The sequence below is a fragment of the Lentinus tigrinus genome, assembly GCF_003813185.1.
Source record: "Lentinus tigrinus ALCF2SS1-7 unplaced genomic scaffold L226scaffold_1, whole genome shotgun sequence".
Lineage (NCBI taxonomy): Eukaryota > Fungi > Basidiomycota > Agaricomycetes > Polyporales > Polyporaceae > Lentinus > Lentinus tigrinus.
In genome coordinates, this window is record NW_027137910.1 from 3,260,075 (window position 1) to 3,282,962 (window position 22,888).

General features: G+C 55.9%; 9 protein-coding genes across 9 annotated transcripts; 5 read left to right on the forward strand and 4 right to left on the reverse strand.

The window, feature by feature from the left end:
• Window positions 1–306: 306 nt before the first annotated feature.
• Window positions 307–2,266, reverse strand: L226DRAFT_528965 (uncharacterized protein). The gene is made up of 6 exons (XM_067679501.1): window positions 2,123–2,266; window positions 1,965–2,057; window positions 1,834–1,914; window positions 1,637–1,753; window positions 1,444–1,587; window positions 307–1,392 (listed from the first exon to the last, which is right to left on the reverse strand). Exons 3-6 carry the CDS (start codon window positions 1,837–1,839, stop codon window positions 439–441), a joined length of 1,221 nt encoding a protein of 406 aa, XP_067543411.1. The 5' UTR covers window positions 1,840–1,914; window positions 1,965–2,057; window positions 2,123–2,266; the 3' UTR covers window positions 307–438.
• A 207-nt stretch (window positions 2,267–2,473) lies between these two features.
• Window positions 2,474–4,254, forward strand: L226DRAFT_498020 (kinase-like protein). Its single transcript, XM_067677645.1, has 4 exons — window positions 2,474–2,645; window positions 2,704–2,886; window positions 2,941–3,675; window positions 3,725–4,254. The coding sequence occupies exons 1-4, from the start codon at window positions 2,553–2,555 to the stop codon at window positions 4,046–4,048; spliced, it is 1,335 nt and encodes a 444-aa protein (XP_067543412.1). The 5' UTR covers window positions 2,474–2,552; the 3' UTR covers window positions 4,049–4,254.
• Window positions 4,190–9,131, reverse strand: L226DRAFT_450759 (RecF/RecN/SMC protein; the record flags this gene model as incomplete). The annotated part of the gene is made up of 17 exons (XM_067674971.1): window positions 4,190–4,254; window positions 4,311–4,375; window positions 4,432–4,598; window positions 4,651–4,997; window positions 5,054–5,253; window positions 5,305–5,414; window positions 5,478–5,982; window positions 6,037–6,713; window positions 6,773–6,931; window positions 6,982–7,265; window positions 7,321–7,465; window positions 7,520–7,648; window positions 7,701–7,808; window positions 7,861–8,196; window positions 8,251–8,430; window positions 8,480–8,671; window positions 8,727–9,131. The coding sequence occupies 17 exons, from the start codon at window positions 9,129–9,131 to the stop codon at window positions 4,190–4,192; spliced, it is 4,074 nt and encodes a 1,357-aa protein (XP_067543413.1).
• Window positions 9,132–11,215: 2,084 nt separating this feature from the next.
• Window positions 11,216–12,335, reverse strand: L226DRAFT_38866 (uncharacterized protein). Its single transcript, XM_067674473.1, has one exon. It carries the CDS (start codon window positions 12,167–12,169, stop codon window positions 11,414–11,416), a length of 756 nt encoding a protein of 251 aa, XP_067543414.1. The 5' UTR covers window positions 12,170–12,335; the 3' UTR covers window positions 11,216–11,413.
• L226DRAFT_38879 (uncharacterized protein) lies at window positions 12,279–13,083 on the forward strand. Its single transcript, XM_067674474.1, has one exon. The coding sequence runs from the start codon at window positions 12,501–12,503 to the stop codon at window positions 12,918–12,920; it is 420 nt and encodes a 139-aa protein (XP_067543415.1). The 5' UTR covers window positions 12,279–12,500; the 3' UTR covers window positions 12,921–13,083.
• On the reverse strand, window positions 12,846–16,861 carry L226DRAFT_528970 (DUF726-domain-containing protein). The gene is made up of 6 exons (XM_067679502.1): window positions 16,228–16,861; window positions 15,557–16,165; window positions 15,228–15,498; window positions 14,958–15,175; window positions 14,381–14,898; window positions 12,846–14,315 (listed from the first exon to the last, which is right to left on the reverse strand). Exons 1-6 carry the CDS (start codon window positions 16,799–16,801, stop codon window positions 13,248–13,250), a joined length of 3,258 nt encoding a protein of 1,085 aa, XP_067543416.1. The 5' UTR covers window positions 16,802–16,861; the 3' UTR covers window positions 12,846–13,247.
• An 81-nt stretch (window positions 16,862–16,942) lies between these two features.
• On the forward strand, window positions 16,943–17,601 carry L226DRAFT_565371 (signal recognition particle, SRP9/SRP14 subunit; the record flags this gene model as incomplete). The annotated part of the gene is made up of 4 exons (XM_067683792.1): window positions 16,943–16,966; window positions 17,022–17,094; window positions 17,150–17,259; window positions 17,317–17,601. The coding sequence occupies 4 exons, from the start codon at window positions 16,943–16,945 to the stop codon at window positions 17,599–17,601; spliced, it is 492 nt and encodes a 163-aa protein (XP_067543417.1).
• A 299-nt stretch (window positions 17,602–17,900) lies between these two features.
• L226DRAFT_451818 (uroporphyrin-III C-methyltransferase) lies at window positions 17,901–19,801 on the forward strand (the record flags this gene model as incomplete). The annotated part of the gene is made up of 2 exons (XM_067675034.1): window positions 17,901–19,127; window positions 19,181–19,801. 2 exons carry the CDS (start codon window positions 17,901–17,903, stop codon window positions 19,799–19,801), a joined length of 1,848 nt encoding a protein of 615 aa, XP_067543418.1.
• Window positions 19,802–20,438: 637 nt separating this feature from the next.
• L226DRAFT_541923 (alpha/beta-hydrolase) lies at window positions 20,439–22,400 on the forward strand (the record flags this gene model as incomplete). The annotated part of the gene is given in 9 exon segments (XM_067682097.1): window positions 20,439–20,640; window positions 20,703–20,832; window positions 20,891–21,356; window positions 21,376–21,556; window positions 21,616–21,888; window positions 21,943–21,962; window positions 22,018–22,184; window positions 22,258–22,294; window positions 22,350–22,400. The coding sequence occupies 9 exon segments, from the start codon at window positions 20,439–20,441 to the stop codon at window positions 22,398–22,400; spliced, it is 1,527 nt and encodes a 508-aa protein (XP_067543419.1).
• Window positions 22,401–22,888: the final 488 nt, after the last annotated feature.

Sequence of the window (22,888 nt, forward strand, 5' to 3'; positions counted from 1 at the left end):
AGGGGATGCACCGGCTGCTTGCCGTCTGCAGCCCAGAACGAGCAGAGTAGATCTAGGACATTTTGTCTGGAACGGTCCACTGACGAACTCAAGAGACCTCGTCCATTGATCATAAAATCCTTCGACATATGCAACGGCCAGTTGCGCGCCATGCGCCGGTCGGAAAAGACTACAAGTACTTACCTCGAAGGCTCAAACTTATTTCAGGGGGGTATCATATCCCTTACACGAGTAACGCACTTCCGTTGAATACATATCTACCTCAAAGTTACAACACGTCAAACAGGTACGTTCTCAAGAGAATAAAGCGTCTTATTAGCGGAATGATGCCTTCCAAACCAGCGGGTCTCCGTTCCGTCGGTGCGCCGCGCCTGCACCGCGAGTCGCTGTGGCAGTTCGCAGTCCATGCTTGCACCGCCGAGGCCGAGAAGGCCAGGACTAAGCAAGGCGTTCGACGAACCGCGATCCTGAGGTAACGCACGCCAGCTGTCGGTGGAAGAGCGACGATCCATACGATGGGGAAGGCTCAGTCGCCGAGTATGCCAGCTGATACGGAGCGACACGAGCTGGCCAGGATGTCGCCGGGGAGTCATATGGTGTCGCGGGTAATGCAAACGCCGACGTCAGGCCGCCGCGCGGCAGCCAGGACCAGGACCGAGGAGAAGGAACAACAGACTTGGACTCGAGCGACAAATTCAATGACAAAGACATCGACAAGAGAGCGCGGAGGGTGTCCCGTGTCTTCTTCAGGGCGTCCAACGAGTGCCTGCAGAGATGTCGCCACGGTGTCGTCCGAACTCGACAGTTGCCGGCGGACACACAAGAGTCGTAGTTGCAGCGGGAGCAGGACGGCCTCGGGCCGATGGGCGGTTCAACGACCTTGAACGGAAGCTTCTTCCTTAGAGTGACGGAGGGTTCGAAACCTAAGCCGACGGCCGCCGAGCTGCCCGGGACGCCTAGTACGTCCATAACCGCGCGTACGTTCGCGTTGCTCTCTGCAGGTCGGATGAACGGCTCGGTGAGGTGCCGTCGAAGGCCGCCGTCGTTTGCTTGGTACCACACCTTGCATGCCAGCCACTGCCGTTCGCACGCACGACAAATGATGCCGTCTTCGAGTTGAGCCAGGCAGCACCGGTTGCAAGACGGGATCGAGGGGACAGGAGAGAGAGAGCCAGTGCTCACAGCGGGCGCGGGACACGGGGGCTGAGACGAGGTTGCTTGAACATATTTCGCGAGCGTGATCGGAGAGCGAGGTTGAAAGACAGGAGACTGAGAGATCTGAGGCGTAGGCATGGTCAGAATGATTGATGGCGCGGGTGCAGCGAGTAAGCAGGGGTGTCGAGGTGGTTGCGGGCCAGCGGAAGGATCCCCTACGAAACACTCCTTGAAGTCCTTGCATCCTGTGATCAATTAGATGGTACAAGGCGCGTATGTGCAACTCACTTGGAATGCCACTCCGGAGTCTTCTTCGATAGTAGACAGCTCCGCCACAGCGGCTGTCTCGTCTAGGCCGGAGATGTGCGAGGCAGCTGAGTAGTACAGAGTGAACCCACTGCGTGTCGAGTCTTCATTCGCCAACAAACAAGGCTGATACCAGTAGTTAGCATACAGGAGACGAGGATTCGATGAGAACCACCTGTCCGAAATCTTCTTCCAGTTCAGAGTCAGAGTCCTCTTCGGATGTCTGAGGAAGCTCGTCAGCATCGCTCTTGTCAAGGTCATGCCTTGCGATTCGGACGTAGTCGACGCGGTGCTGACGCGCATATAGTCACCAAACTCGTTGTCATGCGATGATAGTCGGTCGTATTCTGGCGGGTATGAGTGACAACGCACCTTCATCCTCTTTGACGACCTCAGAGCTCGCGGAGAAGGGCTACGGTGATACGTCTCGGACTCTAATACCATCGAACCAGTCTTCTTCGACGCGTAAGTGAGTTGGTCGATGGAAGTTGTCTGAAACTTACCTCTGTGAGGACAGGATTCTCCTCCTGTGTCCCTGTCGGCTTGTGGAAACGACTGGTGGAAGTCCTTCGTCGACGTATATGAATGTGTGGTCTCTATATATGCAAGGGTAGACCCTTCAATCACGGCATAAAGCGACGTGCATCGTGTGTACACTTACAGGATGTGTTTTAGCGATGTTGTTGACGAACCATGTAGTCTTCTCCCGAACGCCATGTACGAGGTACGCCCCCTTCTTGAGCTTAAGCTTCAGTTTCATGGATGGGGCCGGCGCCGACATTATCTTGATCGCCATGTACAGCAACATGAATTCCATCGGTTTGAAAGGCGAAGTCAGAGGATGGTGTCGTGATGGTCTCGCGTTGGGGAGCCCGCCCGTCGTTGTGGTCGAAAGCTAAGTTTGGGTTATAAGGGGGCTCGAACTGAGAACCAGGATCGGGCCGAAAGCACCGGGGGCGCGCGGTCAATTCGCGCGACCGTCGTCTCCGTATAGTCCAAACTTATGCGGTCTCCACCATGTTCTTGACCGTCATATCTCTCCATACGCAGCGCTGTCGCGACCACTTGAAGCTGACTTACCACGACGGGATATGATGGGAGACTCCGACGCGATTGATTTCGGCGAGTTTGACTCAGACTCAGAGGAGCGTCGGTGGCCGGGTTTGCAAGAAATATTCGATACCGTGCGTACTCGCGCACATATGTTCTCTGCCTTATGCACTGACAGAGAGGTGATCCCAGGATACTCTTGAGACCATCGTCGAAAACACAGCCTCCTACATAACTCGCGCACAATTTCGCGACCCCGGGCTCTCACCAAGTTTGGTTGCGATCAAGAGCGGGTCTATCGACCCCAGGTTCTCCAAGCAGCCGCACGACATTGGCAAAGAGCTGCGCATTCTACTCGATGTCCACCATGTGAACGTAGGTTCACGGTATCTCGCATCCAGCAACCCATATACTGACGTCTTCGTGCAGATCATCGAGGTACTTGGACATTCATACGAGTCGCCGACGAGTACTCTCCACTACTGGATGCCTTTTGTCCCGTTCGATGTTCGCCGCGCGATATCATGCCCTTGCTTCTCTCCGCACACACCTCCGGGAGGACAGGCCGGAGTTGTCGCAGATCCTTCATCCCCCTTAGTCGTCGCCAAATCAATCCTCTACCAGACCCTCTCCGCACTCGCATACATCCACGAGCGCAAAATCGCGCACCGCGACGTCAAGCCAAGCAACCTCCTCCTCACAGAAGACGGATGGATCAAACTCATTGACTTTGGTATTGCCTGGAGCGAGAAGCCCGACGAGCGCGACCTCTGGCCCGAACCTCGCGGCTGCATGTGCTTTGACGTTGCAACTGGACCGTACCGTGCGCCTGAGCTCCTGTTCGGCGCGGCCGACTACAACGCATATGCGACGGACCTCTGGAGCACGGGCGCCGTCCTGGCAGAGTTCTTCACCCCTTTCCGTCTGTGCAAGTCCTATGACGACGGCGACGGCTGGTACCAAGACGGAGAAGACTCCGACAGCGAGTCCGACTCGGACGAGCCTCGGCCCAAGTCACCCTTCCTTGTTCCCAAAAGTTTGTCGCCTGACAGTCCGGACGTTGAATGGGTGCGGGAGTCGCTATACGACGGCACTCGAGGTCAGATCGGGCTGGCCTGGAGTATATTCAAGGTGCATGGGACTCCCACGGAGGAGTCGTGGCCAGTACGTATCCTAACCCGGAGAGCAGGACTATGCTGATTCGTGCCGATAGGGCTTCAAAGACCTCCCGGATGCGCAGAAAGTGACGTTCGTACAGGTCCCGCCTGTGGACTTGACGAAGCTGCTCCCGAACCTCCCTCCACCTGAAGCGGAGCCTGACCGCCAGGGCTGCCTTGACCTCGTCCGCAAGCTGCTCGTGTACCCACCAGAAGAACGGTTATCGGCAGGCGAAGCCTTGAAGCACCAGTTCTTCCGGAATGGGGTGCCGCTTCTTCTGCCTACAAACTATCCACGCACGGATGGACAAGGCACGACGGAGTGGAATGGCAAAGGACTCGCGGACGTGCAGTCGCAGTACCTGAGCAATGCAGGATAGTCAACACAACGCAGGCCAGCGATCCTTCGCACAGAGAAGAGAGAACAATGGGAAGCGTATGATAGGATACCAGATACAACAAGATGCTGCCATGTATGACTAGGTATACCACAGTACTGTACAATCCAAGATACCACCGTTTCAACTCGCAACTGACACAGTATTGACCGGGATCGCGTGCAATGCGTGGTTGTCGATCGAGATACCTGCAGGAAATTCATATGAGCGATGGAACGAAGACATTCGGGAATACGAATCTCACTTCTAGTAGCGTTCGCAGTCTTGTAGATGCCGATGAGACGATGGCTGAGTTCGAACATATCGTTACTGTTGAATGACATCTATCAGTTACACGGCTCGTTCTCGCTCGAAAAAATACCCACCGGAGGGAAATGATGATGAACTGCGCGTTCTTCGTGCGATCCTTGATGTAGTTAGCGACGATGGAGACATTACGGAAGTCTAGAGCAGCGTCGATCTCGTCCATGAAGTATAGAGGGGTCGGCTTGTAGACGTGCAAGGCGAACACAAGCGCGAGCGAGCTCAGCGTCTATAACAGCGTTAGTCACCATCGCACTTGGGACTTGGAATAAGCAACGAACCTTCTCGCCACCAGAGAGGTTGGAGATGTTTTTCCAGCTCTTCTTGGGAGGCATGACACTGAAGATGATACCCTCTGAAAAGGGATCCATGCTATCGACGAGCTCGAGCTCAGCATTGCCTCCTAGTGTGATCATCTGGTACATCTCCTTGAGCTTGGTGGATATTGCATTGAAGCCCGTCATAAACTCAGCCAGCCGCTTGTTGGTCAGGCCCTCGTACTCGGCCTTCTTCGCATCACGTTGTTTGGTGATCTCGTCGAGGTCGGCAGCACGCCGCAGGAACTCTTCCTCGCGCTTCCGGTAGTCCTTGAGCACGGATAGGTCGGGCTTCGCGTTCTTCACCTTCTCTGTTGTTCCATGAGTACCTGACAAATGGAGCGACGAAGAAGACTGAACGACGCACCATCCAACAATTGTTCGTCGGCGAGGAGCTCGCGCTTCCTGAACGACGCGAGCTCGGCATCGGAGTACTGGTAAAGCTGGTTTGCAGGAGGCTTCTGCACTCTGGGCTCCTCCTTGACAGGCCCTTCACCTCCATCGCCGCCTTCCTCATCCTCTCCGTCCGGTTTCTCGCCATCTGCTTCCTCCTCATCATCATCATCACTGGATGACATCAGCTTTTTATCAAGACATGTAGTAGTGAATTGTGCTTACTCGACATCTTCCAGCTGAAGCTTGTCGTGCTCGCTCATCCAGTGCTCCCAATTCTGTCTGTTGTCATTGAACTGATTCTGGGCGGCCGTCAACTCCTGTTGGATCTTCATCTGCATTACGGTGGAGCAAAGCAGTCAGAGACAGGTCGCAAGGCCGATCAGGGTACAACTCACCTGCTTCCTCTTGAATTCTTGGATCTCCGCGTCCTTCTCGTCGAGCTCCGCCTTGAGCTTCGCCAGGTCATCGGAGGACTTCTCCGCGGCAGCCTGAGCGTCCTTAACCTTCTTCTTGACCTCGCTTATGTACCCCGTAAGCTCCTTGAGCTTCTCCTCGTGCTCATCAAGCTCCTTCTGGACCTCTTCGAGCTCCGCCTCATTGGACTCGATATGGTTCTGGTACTTCTCGAGGTCCTTCTCAGCCTTCGCCCTCGCGACTTCAGCCTTGGTCATCTCATCGTTCGCGAGGTTGATGTGCAGACGGAGGCCGTCGACTTTGGACTTCTGGGAGAGCAGTCGCGCGCCTCCAATCTCAAGAATCTTCTTCTCGAGCGCCTTGATCTCTGCATCAATTGCGCTACTCTTCTCCTGGAGCTTCTCCAGCTGAGAAGTAGCGGCAGTGATCTCCTTGTCGAGCTGGGAGATACGAGAAACGTCTCCCGCGTCAGGCTTGCTCTGAGACCTACATGATTGTGAGTTAATGATGATAGCGCGGAACGTAAGAAGGGCCACATACTTGAGCTCCTTCACAATCTTCTCGCTGTCCGCGATACGCTTCGAGCAGTTCCTGATATCGAGGTTGGCCTTCTCGATTGCGAGGTCAATCTGCGGACTGGCACGCTTGAGCTCGTCCACCCTGCTCTCGAGTTCTCTCAGGTGGCTTTGCGCTTCCTCGAGCACGCGCGCGTCGGTCTCGCTCTGCTGCTGATACTGTCGGATGACCTCCGGAGGAACAGCGTCTGCCGCAAGCTTCGAGCTCATACCGCCGCGCTGAACGCTGTTACCACCGCCGGACATCGTACCAGAGGCGTCGATGAGCTGCCCGGCAAGCGTCACAACACGCCAGCGCTTCTGTCCGCCGAACGCGATACGGTTAGCCTGGTCGAGGTTGTCTGCAACGAGGGTGTTCGTGAGCGCCTTGTAGAACGCGGGCGCGAAGCGAGGCTCCTTGGGCTTGATGAGGTCGAAAAGACGGGGTATGTTCTCAGGAGTCTGAATCTTGTCCATCCCGCGCTCGTTGAGCTTCTCGAGGACGATAAAAGACGCGCGGCCGACTTTCTGGCTACGTAGATACTCGATGCAAGCCTGACCCTGCTCGACAGTGTCTACGACCAGGTGCCCGAGTTGACCACAGGCAGTTGAAACTGCCACATCGTACTTGTCCGGGATGGTACCCAGACTGCCCAGACGTCCCTGCGAAGAGATCGTTTGAACCTCTCGGACGACACGTGAATCGAGATCAAGGGACTTACGTGGAAACCGCTGATGCGGCCCTGTGCTTTGAGACGTTGAAGACTGTCCAGAACATGGTTGTTGCTACGGCTCTGCTCCTGAGAAGACTTGGCCTCTTCGGCCTTCTGGCGTGAGGCGGAAGCCTTCGAGCGGAGGCCTTGAATATGACCTTGCGCGGTCTGCGGGAGGTCAGCGGCGGCGTGCAATCCAGTGGACTTGTTATACCGACCTGTAATTCCCGCTCCGCCTCCCGGATGGCGTTCTGATTCTTGGCCTTCTCATTCTTGAGCTCATCAAGTTCTGCAGTCTTCGCTTCCAGGTCTTCGCGCAGCTTCTTGAGCTCGGACTCGGCCTGCTCCCTAGCTGCCCTGGCGGCCTCGGCCTTCTTGTGCAAGGCATCACGCTCACCAGTAGCAACATCGATCTCGGCCTTCTTAGCGTCGATCTTGGCGTTCCATGGCTGCAGCTCCTTCTGCTTGACCTCGATCTGGTCGTGGAAGACCTGTGTCTTGTCTGGAAAGGCAGGACTTCAGCTATCCCCTACACAGCAAGATGCTTTCCAACCCACCTTTCAAGCTGTCCCGAATCTGCTCCAAGGCCTTCTCGGCCTGAGCGAGCTCCTCTTCGAGGTTCTCGAGCTCTTCCTTCTTCTGCTCCATCTTGGAGTCGCTGTCTTCGATAGTTCGGCTCGCCTGGTTCTTGGCATGCTCGTCCTAGATGACAGATCGATGGACATTCTCTCGATCCCAACGGACTGGATGACTTACGTCGGAGATGGACTTCTTGAGCTTCTTGGCCTTGGTGTTGGCGTGTTTACGCTTCTCCTCGAGACTGATCTGCTCCTTGTCGCGCGCAGCAAGGTCCTGCATCGCCGCAGCGGCGGCTTGTTGGACTTGCTACAGCAGGAATTCAGTTCGGTAGACAACAACTGATCACTATTGTACTCACCTCGTACAGTTTCTCCCGCTCGTCGTAGTGCTGTTGTAGCATCTCGTGATGAGCGATGTCGTCCTGGTTCCGCGCTTTCTCCTCTTCGAGCTCTTGCTCGAATTGTTGCTGCAGATCATATATTAGGACGTAGCGCGCATCTTAGACTGGTTGTACATACGATCTTCTTCTCGAGCTCGGCTTCGTTGGCCAGACTCTTCCAGATATACCATTGCCACAGACGTGACTTCGCACGTGTAAGATCGTTGACGAGCCTCAGGTAGTCCTCTGCTTCCTTCTTCTTCGACTCGAGAGCCTTACGGTCCCTGTCGACGATCCGCAGCCGGTTGAGCTTCTCCTGGCGTTCTTCCGAGAGGCGTTCTACTTCAGCAAGACCTTCCTCGATTGGAGCCTTATACTGCGCGGTGCCGATGATATCCTCAAGGTACTCGAGAAGACCATCGTCATTCTCGTTGGCCGCCTTAGGCTTCATCTGCGCGATCGATTCGACTTCACCCTTAAGTTACGACGATTGAGTATATCGCGACAAATGTGAGAGTCAGCAACATACCTGCAAAATGAGGAAACGGTTGTGATCAAGGTCGATGCCACGGCCTTTGAGCAGCTTCTGCACCTCTCCATAGTTGCTTGCGCGGCCGTTGATGTAATACTTGCTACTGTTGTTCTTGTAGGCCGTGCGCGTCACGACAAGGTTGGAGTCGGGGACTACTTCAAACTCGTTCGGACCAGGCTGGGTGACATCAGCTTCGGACACGTCTTCGAACGCGTTGTGTACTTACAAGGTCAATGATCTCGCGGAAATGCACTTCGACGCTACACTCAGTGAGGTCCGGATGTCTAGCGGAGTTATGGATAAGCTCCGAAAGCTTGCCCTGTCGCATCTTGGATGCACGGTAACCGAAGACGAAGAGGAGCGCATCGATGGTGTTGGACTTGCCCGAGCCGTTGGGCCCAACGATGGCGGAGAATGACTGAGGCGCCAACTAGTCAGGTCATGTTCTCGAAAATAAAGAGACCACGACTCACTTTGTGGAACGGGCCAATAACCTGCCTACCGGCGTAACTCTTGAAGTTGACGAGTGCCATCTTGTGGATGACGAGACGCGGTTTCGGACCCTCCGGCTCCTCTGGAGCAGGGACGGTTTGGGATGGCTGTCGGGGAATAGACGACAGCGGTGGGTCCAAGAGGGAGTGTTCCTCCTCAAAAGGCGACTGGGTGGCTTCGCGTTCGGCCTCGAGGGCGGCGGCAGCGGCTTCAGCTTCAGCCTCCTCCTCTTCTCCGCGCTCGGCCTGAGGTTGTGGGGTAGGCTCCTTCACGACGGGTTGAACAGCCGGTGGCTCCTGCTTAACCTGCTCATCCTGGCCCTCTTCCTCGTCCGCCTCCTGCTTCGTGTCCTCCGCCTGCGCCATCTCTTCTTTAACAGGTGTCATCTCCTTCTTTGCCCTCCTCGTTGGCCGTGATGGCCCCGGCTGAGGCTCATCGTCAGAGTCGTCGATAACATACACCACTTTCTCTTTCTTCCCACCGCGCTTCGCCTTCGGTGCGGGCTTGAACTCTTGGGCCTGCCCGTTCTCGTCGAGCTCGTACGGCTCCTCGTGGTCTGAGTCGATGACAATGGTGGAGGTGCGTCGAGTCGAACGCGAAGCCCTGGTGGTTGCAGCGGATGCAACAGTCTTTCTCCTAGGGAGTGACACCTCCGCGGTCTCAGGCTTGACACTAGACCCACGCGTCTTCCTGCTTGTAGAAGCAGCCGGGGCAGCAAAGGCTCGCGAGGATGGCTTGCGTGAGCGGGTCTTGGGTGCTTCCTCGGCCTCATCACCCGAACCTTCCGTCTCGAGAGATGGACGCGACTTCTTCGTGGGTGGCCGTTTCTCCTCCACCTCATCCTCCTCTTCTTGCACCTCTTCTAGCGACTTCCTTGAGCGTGTAGACGTACGTGGCTTTGCGGGCTGGACGGAGCTTGATCTACGCGTCCTTGCTGGCTTCACCTCTTCCGGCTCATCATCGAGGATCTCTTCTGGCTCGTTGCGCTTGCGTTTCGTTGGTGGTGCGGTTGGCTCGACGGACGCACGCGTCCTTGACGAGCGCCGTGGCGGCATTGGCGTATAGATGGACTGGGCCAAGTGGATGGAGGATAAGAAGCAAGACGTTGAAGGGGTTCAAGCACGAACCGGCCGCGACGCGTCGCGTGTGTCACACACGTGACACGCGTGTATGGTGCCGCCCGTCGAAGTGACCTATCTCCTGCGGATATGGCTTCAACTTACCCCTCACACAACAAGATATTGTATATACAGTAGGTCTCTGCACACGGAGCTCTTGCTCCGTGTACAAGCTGTCGAAGTGAGTTGACTGCAAAGAAAGCATCCTTTCGGGAAATAATCAAGGATCAAAATTGGATTACCGGAAGTAGCGATTTAGATAGACTAGATCTCTTGCGAGAATTACCCTTACATCTGTCAAGACAGGCTGATTAGCATTTCTAGCCTGCTTGAAGAAGGATTTTATTGAAGCTTCCCGACCCCGAGAATGATTGATATGACCTCATGAAATTGAATCATTCTAACCTTTTTGCAATTACTAGGCCTGAAGTAAAGGATGCGTTGGTTGCGCTTTCGGGAAAAGTTAACGAGGGGTTAGCAAAAGTAACCATTTGAATAGACTACGGAGAAAGATTCCAGACCCAGGGAACGTGACTTATCTGACCTCCTGATGCTGCATGATGCTAACCTTTCTGTAGGAAATTGGCCTTAAAGAAAGGATGCGTTCGTTGCAGTGCGCATGCATGCATCATTGCATGGATTCGAGTCACGGGTGTCAGCCTATATATGGAAATTCAGACGCCCGATGGCGGTTAGTAGCTGGTCGTGTTATGTGGCAAAACATGACAACGCCGGGGTACTATCTCTACTCTTGGACCTTCCACACACATATCATTTATATTCGCTATACAAGCGACGTCCGTGCTCATTCAGCCTCACTACGCCGCCATCTTCCGGGGTTGCAGTGGTTCAAGCATTCGACCATCGACTTGGCATTGCGTCATCGCCCGCTACTGCAACCCTCGGGCCTCCGTTTCCGTTAAAGTTCTCATAGCGTGCTGGTAGGTATCATAAGGCACGCATGAGCTCATGCTCGCACGCTAACAGTTAGGCTGTTCGACCTATTCTATGACGTCATGAACATGCGACTCCGAGTCGATGATTCCTCGGAAATGCTTCCGTCTTGTGCATGCGTTAGTGAAGCATTACATCATCGCCATGATCTCCGGTGTCCTACAATACAACCGTTATCCTTACAGATTTCCTCACGGTAAACATCGTTCAGCAGCGTCAGGTCAATAGAGTCCATGTAAGCACTATACTGTACTCAGCAAGAGTCCGATGACACTTTTAGCTCACGTTCGTGACTTCTATCCCGAGCCTCAATAGAACACGCTACAGCTACAAAACACACTGTCCATAAAGCGTGCGCAAGAAAGTGGCATTCCAAAAAGATCGAATACGGATACAAGATGGGCAGACGGACGACCGGCGTCCTGCTGCGTTCCAAGTAAGTGGGTAAAATTGCTACAGGGCCATATGTCACCAACCCCCTCGACTACGGATATCGTGGTATAAGCACGTATTGGTATAGAGTCATGGGCGTCCGATGAAGGAGAGGTGGCCCGTAGCAGTACGTGCACATGCTCCCCAGATGCCCTTCAAAGGGGTTAGAAACCCCCCAAGCAGCCCTCATCGAGATCGGGGGTGAAAGAGCCCGACGAGGTCTTCCCATCGACTTGCCGCCCGTTCCTCGTGAGGTTGGGACGGCCCCTCCCGCGCGGATTTGAACGAACCGGCGGCGACTGGAGGCCCGACCTGCCAAGGAACGACGAACCCGTCATGCGCGGCTCCGTACCGGGCGAATGTCGCGCCTTCTGCGCATCGGGGAGGTGGAGCGAGATCGCGTGCCCGAGGGACGCATTCTGGCTGGCGGAACCGGCAGTACTAGTCCCGCCAGGAGGCGTGACGATGTCGTCGGACTCGTCTGAGGGCGACAGGTCGTGGACGAGGGCCGGCAAGTCGAAGGAGGATGAGGCGGCGCTCGAAGGCTCGGGGTTGCACGCCTCGTACGCGCGGGGGTGGAAGTAACTGCCCTTAACGGGGCGATCGGGCGCCCTGCCTCGTGTACGGCTCCGACTTCGTCCGCGGGACTCGCAGTCAAAGTCGGCGGGCGGCGAGTTGAGCTTCCGCGCTCCGCGCTGCGGGAGCTGGACGACGTTGGGCGAGACGACAATCGGTTTGCGGTCGTACGTCGTCGGGGAATGCGCAGGGTATGTTGCGGCGATGCGCGGGGTCGGAGGGAAGTGGACATGGGGAGAAAACATGGTCGACCCACTGGAGATGAATGGGAGTGCGGGTGCCTTGAATGGCGACGTGTCCCGCTTCAGAATCGGATGGGGACGGCGCGAGACGGTGTGGGACATGATGGTGATGTCTGGCAACGCAGAGGGGTGGGCTTGTAGAATTGGGCTAAGGCCCGGCTCGAAGTCTGATCGAGAGTGTGGTCAGAGAAGGAAGAGGAGGACGATAGCACAAGGTACAGAGTGCTTCCACACTGCGTGCGGAGAGCACCGTAGGACAAAGTGGGCGGCGAGGAAGAGGAGAAGCGAGAGTTGCTGCTGTCTTGTACTGCGCTGTCGGAGCCATGTCTGCGCACGGCTACACGAACTTATAGTGCGGAAGTTTGCAGGAAGTGGAAACGTGAAATCATGAGCGTCCGACCACATCTGTCGCCACACGCTCCACAACCTGCAGATGCGAGATCTGGGGTATTCTGCCCGTCTGCTCCGCCGGGCTAGCTTGGTACATCCCAGGGTACATCAGCCGAGGAAATCTGCGCCCATCAAGGCTATGTGCACGTCCCACGAGATGATCTTGCACGCTGGAACATGTGAGGGAGAAGAGAGAAAAGCTCTCGGATGGAGCCAACCCACTTGCACAACAAAGGCAACTCGGCCCGACAGCCGCCTGCACCCTCTGCACTGCTTTGCGCCAGAGATTGCCACAATCCTCCCCTCTGCAGGAACAGGTCGGACGGTGGAGAAACCACGCAAACAGTGGATAGAGATGCCAAAAGCCTGTTTGGATGCCGTAGGTGGTGTTAGTAGCCTGCAGGCAGGACGAGCAGAGTCCAGACCGGACTGTCCTACCGCCCTCAGCAGCCCACTCACCTGACGCTGCCGAGCTCAGAATGGCATACCGTTATCGTGATCAGTGCTTCCGACCGGGGGGCCAGTTTGTCCAAGTATGACCGACCTGTCAGATAATTGTGCATGCCTGATTACTAGTCTAATCGATGCTATGTCGCCAAATGCAGGGCAGGGTCAACGTGCATGATGCGGGACCCACCCAGCACCATCGGAGTGGCGATGAGTACATGTAAATGCGCAGATCGTGTGGGGTAGAAGGATATAGGCAAGCGGAGGCGGACGGATGAAGTGAGAGAGCGACAACGAGGGAGAGAGGAATGGAGTAGCAGATGGTCAGCGGGACATGGCGGCCTCAACTCTGCCATGGATTCAAGTCAAGAGTACTCGAGGAAGCCTTCTTACCGCTGCCGTACGGGTTGGCTATATCCCAAGGACTTCGCGAGGGTTGTGACGACGCAGGCGTCGTCGTCGTCGGGAACGATATTGACCCGTCCGCCCCTCCGAACGACAGCGCAGGTGCCCCTGCCGATGCGAAAGGGTTCGCTGACGGAGACGGAAGCGTTCCGGCGCGCAGCCCGCCTGACGCGCTAGCGAACGGATTCGATAGCACGTCCGTGGACGGCATGTTGCTGAAATTTGTCGACAGTGCGTAGCCGCCGGCAAATGCTCCGTAAGTCGGTGTTGGATCGGGTTCCTGAGACGGCCATACTGAGCCATCACTGCCACCATATGACAATACGGGCTGCCGCGACGCAGCTAACGAGGACGCAGAGGTCCCGAATGATGTCATATCGGCTTCCTCTGCGTCTGGCACGTTATTCAGCGAGAGCGATCTCGATAGCGTCGAAGACAAGTCGGCTTGTGGACTGGTGCTTGGTCCCGCTACAGGCTCCTCCACTCGGGGAATCGGCGGAAGATCAAGCGAAGGGCGTATCTTGGGAGTTGGGGGAGAGGAAGGTTCTGGCACAGGTGGGGGAGCAGATTCTGTGCGTAACGTGGGTGGCTGAATCGGCGGCAGTGGGAAGCGGGATGGTTGAGGAACCTGCGGCTCCCCCGGTTCAAGTTCCGACTTGCCTAAGGCTTGTTTGATCGCTGCAAAGTCGAAGCCGGCATGTACAGGAAGTTCCGACGAACCGAGGTCCCCGTCGTCAGCAGCAGTCGGGGACTTTGGAGGCGTTTGAACGACCGCGGGCTTGGTCGGGGTCGGGGTGGAGGCACCTTCTCTCGGAGGGAGATCGTCATCGTCCGTGGCACTCGACTCAGACGTCCTCTTCTTGGCGATTCCGAACGATGCCGCTGAGGGCGGTCGCGAAATCGACTGCGACGTGGACGAGGTCTTCTTCTTCCGTCTAAACCAGCCCTTCTTCTCCTTCTCTTCGCCCTCCCTGATGACAACCCGATCTCCCTCGAAATCGGGCTCCTAAAACACGTTGCAGCTGACCTGAGCGGCGTCCCAAATGCCGCTATACATGAGCAAATGCGTACCTCTGGCTCGTCGAAGTAGTCCGCGGAGACGGGAAAGCCGAGCTGATCCAAGATGAGCGGCATGAAGGTCCGATAGCTCATGTGTCCCGCGATCTTGTCCGTCACATCAACGTTTTCGAGCCCCGGAACGTTCTCCACGGGTCGCAACCCCGCGACGGTGTTCAGTCCGCCACTCGTGGCGCGGAACAGGTAGTTCAACACCCAGTCGTTCCTAGCGTAGCCGTTGACAAATCGACCGGAGACGACGGAACGCACTTGCAGCCAAGTACTCAGCGAGGCGGTCACGGTCGTCCCAAGCAGGAAAGCATCCTGCACAATACCGTAGGCGCCCTTCTTCGCGAGCTCGAGGAGCGCATAGAAGATCACCCGGGCGCCCAAGGAGAACCCGATGAGGGTAATGGGGCGTACTCCCAAGTGTCGTTGCAGCAGAACGTCCGCCAGAACGCTGCCTGCCGCCTTAGCCCGATCCAGTGCGTTAGACCAAGGATTGTCGATCAGGTAGCCAAGCTTGGTCAAAACTGTATGAATGAGGACATTAGTTCCACGCCAGCGAGGGATCGTGAGGTACGACACGAACTGATCGGCCATTGTAGGGCACTCATGAGAGCCGTCATGACAGTTGCCTGCAGCGCCGTCTGGGCGATCTGAGAGAGGACCTCCGACGTCAGGATCTTAAGAGCGCTACCCGTTTCTCGAATCATCTCTGGCTCCCAAAGCACGCTGAAGACATCACCGACGACGGGGTCGAGTACACTGAAAGGGAGACGAACATCATCATGGGGACCGTTCATGAACCTGCCATGCTGTTAGAAACACTAGCAGCGGTTGCATCAAGATCGAAACGCACCCAGAGACGGTGAGGATGCAATTGACTCGCTTGTGGTTATGTAGCGGCAGGATGTCGAATGTGCGTACAAATTGTGTTCTTCGTGCCATACCGCGCGCAGCGATACCGGAGCCCGTAAGGACACCTCCCGTCGTGATCACGGCGGCACCACCAGCACCCGCGAGAAACCCCGTTGTCCCGGTGATTCCAATGGTGGTGAAAGCGGCACCAAGACCGGCCCCGATCACGGGAGCGAGAAGACCAGCTGAGAGACCAATAACAAGGCCTCCACCTGCAAGGGGGACTCGTATTAGCCGACCGACGCACCATGCATCCTCCGACGAGCGTACCTAGTGTCGCGAGTCCAAGCATCATGTATCTCCGCTTCTTGTTGCTCTTCTGCGCCTCCTGTATAGAATCCTGCTGCTCTAGCTGTTCAACGCCTTCCTGAATCTCAAGCGCCTCGGTGACTCGACTCTCGAACTTCACAACGTCCAGCCAACCCAAACCCAGCTTCAGCGCCACATTCTCAAGAAGCACTCGTGACCTCGCGTCGTAGACACTGTCGGCGATGAGGATCAAGAAAAGGTCGCAAAGGACTGTCCACCGGATATCCAGCGTGACGTCCTTGTCGGCGGCAGATAGGTGTGTACTGACGCCTGGCATAGCGGGAGCGGCAGTGTCCTCGAACACCTTGGCGGTCGTCTGATGTGGCTTTGGAGGGACGGATGGGGCGACAGAGGTGTATGCTGGAGGTGGTGTTGATGGAGGCGTAGTGTCGTTGGTTTCCGAGATATCTGCAGACTCGTTCGCGGCTTCCGTTTCACGAATCTCATCCTGTCGGCGAGCTTCCGCAGGGTCGTACTCGGGGTTGGCAACGGTGTGAGTAGTCATGAGAGGAGGCACTAGATCCTTAGCCTCGATCCCATGTTGTCCGAGGCTCTCGATCATCTTCTGTTCTAACGGGCGTGTCAATGTGAGGCCCACCTCGGCGGAGCGGAGACGGTCAAGGACACTTCACCTTCAGTCGCAAGTTCCATGTGGTAGTACAATCTGCCCATAATCTTCAATGCCCAAAGCTCCATGTTCTGTATCGCCTTCTTGAGTTCCTTCTTGTTGACCCTCTTGAGCTGGTCGACCATCTCTTTGCTCGTAAGGTGACATACGCCGACGTACGCGATGCGTTGGGCCTCCGTGAGCATATCCTTCGTTTGCTGCATCTGACTCAGAGGAGTCATCGCCTTGTCTTCGTCGAAGAGGTAGCGTGTGCGAAGGTGAACCTCGTCCGATTCGTCCTCCTCTTTCATCCGGAGCCGGGTATACTCGCTCTCGTTCTGGTCTGCCTTCGTCCGCCATTCGTTCCCCTGGTAGTCCACATCCAACAAAGCCCCCGTTGCATTCCCCGCCCCACCAGCTACCACTTCGTCCTTCTTTGTTGGTGCGACGTAGTGGTACTTCTTCTGGTCCTCCTCGTCCAATCCGAGGGCAAAGTCGTCATCGTCGCGGACGACCGGCATGTCCTGCCAGCCTTCGTCGTCATCTTCAAACAGGTCAGGCTCAATAGGAGCGATCGGGGGAGCTGAGATAACAGGCATAGGTGGCAGACGAGACGACTCCAGCCAGGCAAGAGTGAGGTATGGAATCAGACAGGCTGCAGGCTCATGTAACGCCCATAGAGGGCACGATGATCCGGCTTTATGGGGCGCTTGTGAACTTGGGCTCGCCCACCAGCTTCGATGCAGCTGGTCGATAACGAGACTGTATGTGCTGGTATTCTCTGACAGGCTCGTTTGATACTCATCTCAAGGCGATTAGTTCCTAAGCCAAGTCTCGACGCTATTTGAGTCGAGCTCAAAATCCGGGTCAATATGGCTCACACATAAACGACGTGCGTGCACACCACACTATGCAACTGTTCCCCCTCATAACCTGTGATTTGGCAGTTTTGCATGAGGGCGGAGATGCCCATATGTCATCTGGAGACGATGCAAACAAAGAATACCCATGTCTCATTCGACTCACTGACGGGAAGGAAGCGAAGTTCTCGACGGTCGTGAGTACTGACACATTACTTTCAAAATACACCAATCCATCTCGATCCTGCTACTAGGTTCAGCCATCAGACCTCGAGAAATTCCATACTACGTATGGGACCATCCTGAAGTCATCCATGGGTACCCTGCGAAAACGCGACAAGAAGCGCGAGAAGCAGCGGGCGGAAGATGCGGCGCGCAAGAAACGCAGACTACAGGAGGATATCACTGTCGAGGGCCCCAAACGCGGCGCTGGTCGACGAAAGCGACAGAGAAAGGCAAAAGCTGCAGCGAAGCTCGAGGAGGCGAAGAAGAGGGCGCAGGAGAGGGAGGAGGCGAAAGCGCGAGCGAAGGCGTCGTGAGCATATCGGTCTGTATTTTCCTAGACATTCTACTGTATCATCAGGACACCTCCTCCCCATCCTCTTCTGTTGCCGTCCTCTACTCATCAGCGGGGTCGTGTAGCTCGCATAGTACCGGCCTGGGGGTTGGTTGAGAGTGACGTTTTCTCGGTCACAGCAAGGGGCGTCACGCCAGTACTCAGGATTGCTCATCGTCGCGCATTCACGAACGCCCGCTGCTATTTTCTCCTTAAGTCTCGCGCTATGCTTTTCTACTTCAAGCTCATCTCTCAGCCCTGTTCTCTACTGTCGTCCTTGTCATGGAGGCATTCCCGACCCCCGTAGGAGGAGCCTCTCTTCTCCTGGCGTTTAGAGCGGTGGAGAAACTCGTCCTCATCATTGGCGGAAACACCCTTGCGGCATCTCGCGCATTCGCTGCATTGGAGGCCGAAGCAAAGGTCATCGTTTTGGCGAAGGGAGGCGCGGACGCATCATGCGAAGAGTTGCGATGGCGAGCGAAGCAGGGTCAGCTCACACTTCTTGACCTCGACGAACTTCCTACGACCGCTGCCGGTGCCGACGACTACTGGCGCGACGCAAAAGCCATCGACTCGTTCATGTACAGTCAACCGCAACCCCCGCGTCTCATTATCATCACGGATACCGTTACGTCCGCGAATGGGTACCGACGCAGCCACGACTCCGCGCAGTACATTCGACAGCTCTCCCGCCATCGAGCCATCCCTGTCAACGTCGCGGACATGCCCGACCTCTGCGACTTCACATTCTTGTCCACACAACGATTCGTCGATCCAGAGACAGGGAAAGCGGGTCCGCTCCAGGTTGGTGTCACAACCAATGGTCAAGGCTGCCGGCTCGCAGGGCGAATACGCAGAGACATCGTCGCGGGCCTCCCCAAGGAAGTTGGCGGTGCGGTCGCTAAGGTCGGGAGATTGCGGGCGTTGGCCAAGGCGTCGGACGAGCAGATGGACATTTCTGAGGAAGGGCAGGAACTGAACGAGGACTGTGCGCCAGTCACTCCGAACGTCCCCGTTCCTCAGCGGCAGGCGGAGGAGAGCGCGAGGGAGCGCGCACGTAGGAGAATGAAGTGGGTAGCGCAGGTCAGTGAGTATTGGCCGATACGGCGGCTCGCGCAGATGACGGAGGAAGAGATGGATGCGATACTAGACGGACGCGACGGTCTTCGATCCCCCACACCTCCTGGAACACCTCCGGAGGAGATCGCCCTCACTACACCCATACATGACCTTTCCCTTTCTCCTCCAACAAGACGAGGCAGAATTTTCCTGGTTGGCTCTGGTCCCGGTCATCCCTCCCTCCTCACTGTAGCAACACACGCCGCACTCACGAAACACGCTCAGCTGGTGCTGTCGGATAAGCTGGTACCTGCGGCGGTACTTGCACTCATACCCCCTGGAGTCGAAGTTCGCATTGCGCGCAAATTCCCTGGTAACGCGGATGGCGCGCAAAATGAGCTCATGGAAGCTGCGATAGAGGCCGCGAGACGTGGCTTGACCGTCGTACGAGTGGGTACCTGTATTCCCTCTCCACAAGGATTGAATTACTGACCTTCCCAAAGCTCAAGCAGGGTGACCCGACTGTGTATGGCCGCGCAGGCGAGGAAGTACTCTACTTCCGCGCACACGGATTCGAGCCCGTCGTCGTCCCAGGCGTGAGCTCTGTGCTCGCAGGACCCACATTCGCCGGTATACCCGTGACCCAACGCGGAGCCGCCGAGTCATTCATCGTCTGCACAGGTGTTGGCCGTCAGGGCAAGAAAGTACAGCTTCCCGGATATGAGCGATCGCGCACGCTCGTCATCCTCATGGGGGTAGCGAGGCTCCCGGAAGTGCTCGAGACCTTGCAAGCCGCGGAGGGAGAGTGCGCGAGCCGGCGGAACGGCCCTGCGTACCCCGCCTGCACACCCATCGCGCTCATCGAGCGTGCGTCGATGCCGGACCAGCGCGTCATATCCTCCACCTTGCGCGATATCTCAGCGGCGCTGGAGAGTGCTGGGGAGCAGAGACCTCCGGGGATGTTGGTCGTGGGATGGTCTGTTGTGTCGCTTTGGGAGAAGGGTGACGTGTCCATCCTTGACGAAGGCGCGGTAACGCGGGACGAATATCGGTTGAAGACGTGGTTGGGCGAGAAATTGTGGCGCGTCACGGAAGGTCTTGACGCGGGATGGGAAGACTGGTGATACACAATGTGCGTGTCGTGCTGTATTTGTTAGATTCTACTTTGTAGCATTGTTCAATCTGCTGTCTCAGCTTGTCTGTGTACGTCCTAAGGTTCGCGCGCTCGAACATATGTACGAAGCACACTCAACGCTTGGTCGCGAAGGATCGTCCTATAGTGTATTGATTATCAGATAAAATACGATGGGGTCCCTCTGTCTCTTCCACTGTTCCAGTTTCTGCAAGCGAGTCCTCGTTAACCGTAATGGCTCTGATTGAACTCTATACGGTGCGTCTGATGCATGTTACATTGACCTTGGAAGAAGTTCGCCTGACAGTAACTCTCCAAAGGGCCTGGATGCAGTGGTAACTGCCTCGGTCTCAGATCGCAGTAATTGCCTCGACCCGCCACGTTGGCGCATTGCACGTCGGCGTACGTGGCCCCTGCAGGATCTTCGGTACCTACGCACCCCATGTGCTATACGACAAGTTTGTTGCACTTTGGACTGACGCCAAACCACGCATGATATCAGGTTGTTATGAGAGTCTGACATACGTGAGACCGGTCTCTGGTCCATCACGAAACCCATCCGAGGGTCTGTGCGGCGTCTTCTTGTCCTTGGAAAAGTACTCTCCACCGGTCCTGTCCTGGAAGACAAGATGCAATGGCTTTCGTTTGTCTCTGCCTTTGTGGCGTCCTTCGTAACCATTCAGGTCAGCGGACACGCTCTAGACATCGGCGTGGAGCAAGTCATTTTGTCACCAACCGACTCGAACGCAATCTCAACGTCTCAAGTTGATGCCGGGGCTCATCGGAACGAGTTTCATTCTACGATTATACCTGACCCCGATGGGGAACTCTGTAAGTTTCTATCGTGGTGCGCGACATGCACATGCTCATGACAGTGATCTATTGCTCTCCAGATGAGCAATTCGCCCATCCTGCATTTTCGGAATATCAGTTGCGAGTTGCTCGTCCTAAGCTCTGCGACCCCACGGTGAAGCAGTACTCCGGGTATCTTGATATCTCGGACACTCGACACCTGTTCTTCTGGTATGCATAGGCTACGCTCTTCTCGCTATCCCACAGCATTTACTCAATCCTGACACAGGTTTTTTGAAGCCCGGCAGAACCCCGAATCTGCTCCGCTCATGATGTGGTTGAACGGGGGACCAGGATGCAGTTCAACAACGGGCATGCTCTTTGAGAACGGGCCTTGCACGATCGTCGATCCGAACACAACCGTGCCGAACCCACATTCGTGGAACAACATCGCAAATATGGTCTTTCTCGACCAACCAGTTGGCACCGGCTTCTCCTATGCTTCTGATGGGTCAAAGGTCGATACCTTGGCCGACCTTGCAGTAGATGTCTATGCGTTCCTCCAGCTCTTTGTCTCGCGGTTCCCCGAGTACTCCGAGAAGCCCCTCCACCTTGCAGCTGAGAGCTGGGGAGGCCACTATGGGCCAAATATCGCGAGTTACGTATACAAGATGAACAAGCAGCGGATCTATGCACCTTTCCCTGGGCAGAAGCACATCAACTTGGCGTCGCTCGTCCTCGCAAACGCTGACCCAGTTCGAGTCGATTCCGGAGTACATGTGCGACGTGGCTCCATACCCGCCATTCGAGCAGGACAGTGCTCAGTGCAAGGGGTTGAGGCTCGAGACCCCAGTCTGCACCAAAATGATCGAGGCATGCTATCGATTCCCGTCGAAAGCGACATGCAATCCTGCCACTGAATACTGCTGGCTCCGTATCCTCGCTCCTATGGCATGTGAGTGTTTGTTGTTGACCGTGCATGCAACCACACTGATTGTCGTGGACGCATCTCAGTGACAGGACGCAATCCGTACGATCTGCGCGAGGAATGCAAGGACAAAGAAGGCGTTTGTTATGTCGAGATGAACTGGATCTCGAACTGGATGAACAACCCGCGCGTGAAACATGAGCTAGGTGTCGACACTGCTCCTGTTCCGTTTGTCCACTGCAACATGACGACAAACCGTGCATTCTACGCTCAAGGCCAGGCCATGCGTAACAGTGCGGCATTGCTGCCTCCTCTCATCAAGGAGGGCATGCGGCTCCTCGTATTCGCTGGTGATACCGGTAAGTCCCACGTATGTACTCCCGTCGTTGCCCACTCACTCATCCACTCCGCAGATGGCGTTTGTAACTATCTTGTCAGTGCTCGGACGCTATTATTGATCGATAAGCAGGTTTACTATGTCATTCTAGGGCGTCGAGCGGTGGATGCTAAAGCTCGAGCACAAGCACCACGAAGAGTTCACCAATGCACCACTCCTGCCCTTCCTCACCGAGCTCGGCGACGTCGGCGGCAAAGTGCGCAGCGCAGGCGGGTCAGGAGCCGGCAATGTTACCTTCGTGCAGATCTTCGATGGCGGGTGAGTGTACCCATATGCTCCTGTTGGTCCCAGAGTGTCGCGCTAGTCTGACGCGAATGTGATCTCCCGCTAGACATATGGCCCCACACGACCAACCCGAGGCGACTTTGGTGAGTTGATTGCTTCTTCTGACGCGACCTCAAGCCTGACGTGAGCGATATCTAGGAAGTGATTACCAGATGGGTGAAGAATGTACCGTTCGATGTGGTCGGGTGACGAGCTCCCCGGGATCCATATGTCAGTTATGTCAGTTAGGGCTTACGGTTCTGCTGTGGACCTGGTTTTGTGTGACAAAATCTGCCCCTTGTATACAGACCTGTATAGGGATCCGCTTTCCTTGGAGGACGTTGTTGCAAATTGCCAGACCGGAAGCAGTGCTATGCTGTCGCCGATCTCATGGTGCCAAGTTTTAGCTTTTCAACGCGTGACGCGTCTCGCGTCGCGCCTGTGGCTAGGTCACGTGGAAAACACGCGTTGAATTGCCGGTTGCGGTTTCTGCGTTACTGTACGCTTTCTACACTCTGCTCGACGTACTGCTCGATATAGTCTCCATCGCCAGCGACATCTACCAGACATGCGACGCGATCAGAATGACAGACACTATGCCAAAACATCGTTAGCCGTCGATCTGGGGTTCGCGCACTCGAACGTACTCTTACCTGGCGTCCCACGTACTACATATTCTTTACGCTCGCAGCAAAGAT

Bases quoted from the DNA above. Each gene is read 5' to 3' on its own strand.
- L226DRAFT_528965 (XM_067679501.1), bottom strand. The intron at 1,588-1,636 runs GTGGTTCTCATC...TACTGGTATCAG, and splicing joins TGGAAGAAGATTTCGGACAG to CCTTGTTTGTTGGCGAATGA. The intron at 1,393-1,443 runs GTGAGTTGCACA...ACAGGATGCAAG, and splicing joins ACTCCGGAGTGGCATTCCAA to GACTTCAAGGAGTGTTTCGT.
- L226DRAFT_38879 (XM_067674474.1), top strand. From the start codon at position 12,501: ATGCGAGATCTGGGGTATTCTGCCCGTCTGCTCCGCCGGGCTAGCTTG.
- L226DRAFT_38866 (XM_067674473.1), bottom strand. From the start codon at position 12,169: ATGTCCCACACCGTCTCGCGCCGTCCCCATCCGATTCTGAAGCGGGAC.
- L226DRAFT_528970 (XM_067679502.1), bottom strand. From the start codon at position 16,801: ATGCCTGTTATCTCAGCTCCCCCGATCGCTCCTATTGAGCCTGACCTG. The intron at 15,499-15,556 runs GTACGCTCGTCG...TCCCCCTTGCAG, and splicing joins GCTTGGACTCGCGACACTAG to GTGGAGGCCTTGTTATTGGT. The intron at 14,899-14,957 runs GTTCGTGTCGTA...TCATTCATACAG, and splicing joins TGCCCTACAATGGCCGATCA to TTTTGACCAAGCTTGGCTAC.
- L226DRAFT_498020 (XM_067677645.1), top strand. From the start codon at position 2,553: ATGATGGGAGACTCCGACGCGATTGATTTCGGCGAGTTTGACTCAGAC. The intron at 2,887-2,940 runs GTAGGTTCACGG...GTCTTCGTGCAG, and splicing joins TCGATGTCCACCATGTGAAC to ATCATCGAGGTACTTGGACA. The intron at 3,676-3,724 runs GTACGTATCCTA...TCGTGCCGATAG, and splicing joins CCACGGAGGAGTCGTGGCCA to GGCTTCAAAGACCTCCCGGA.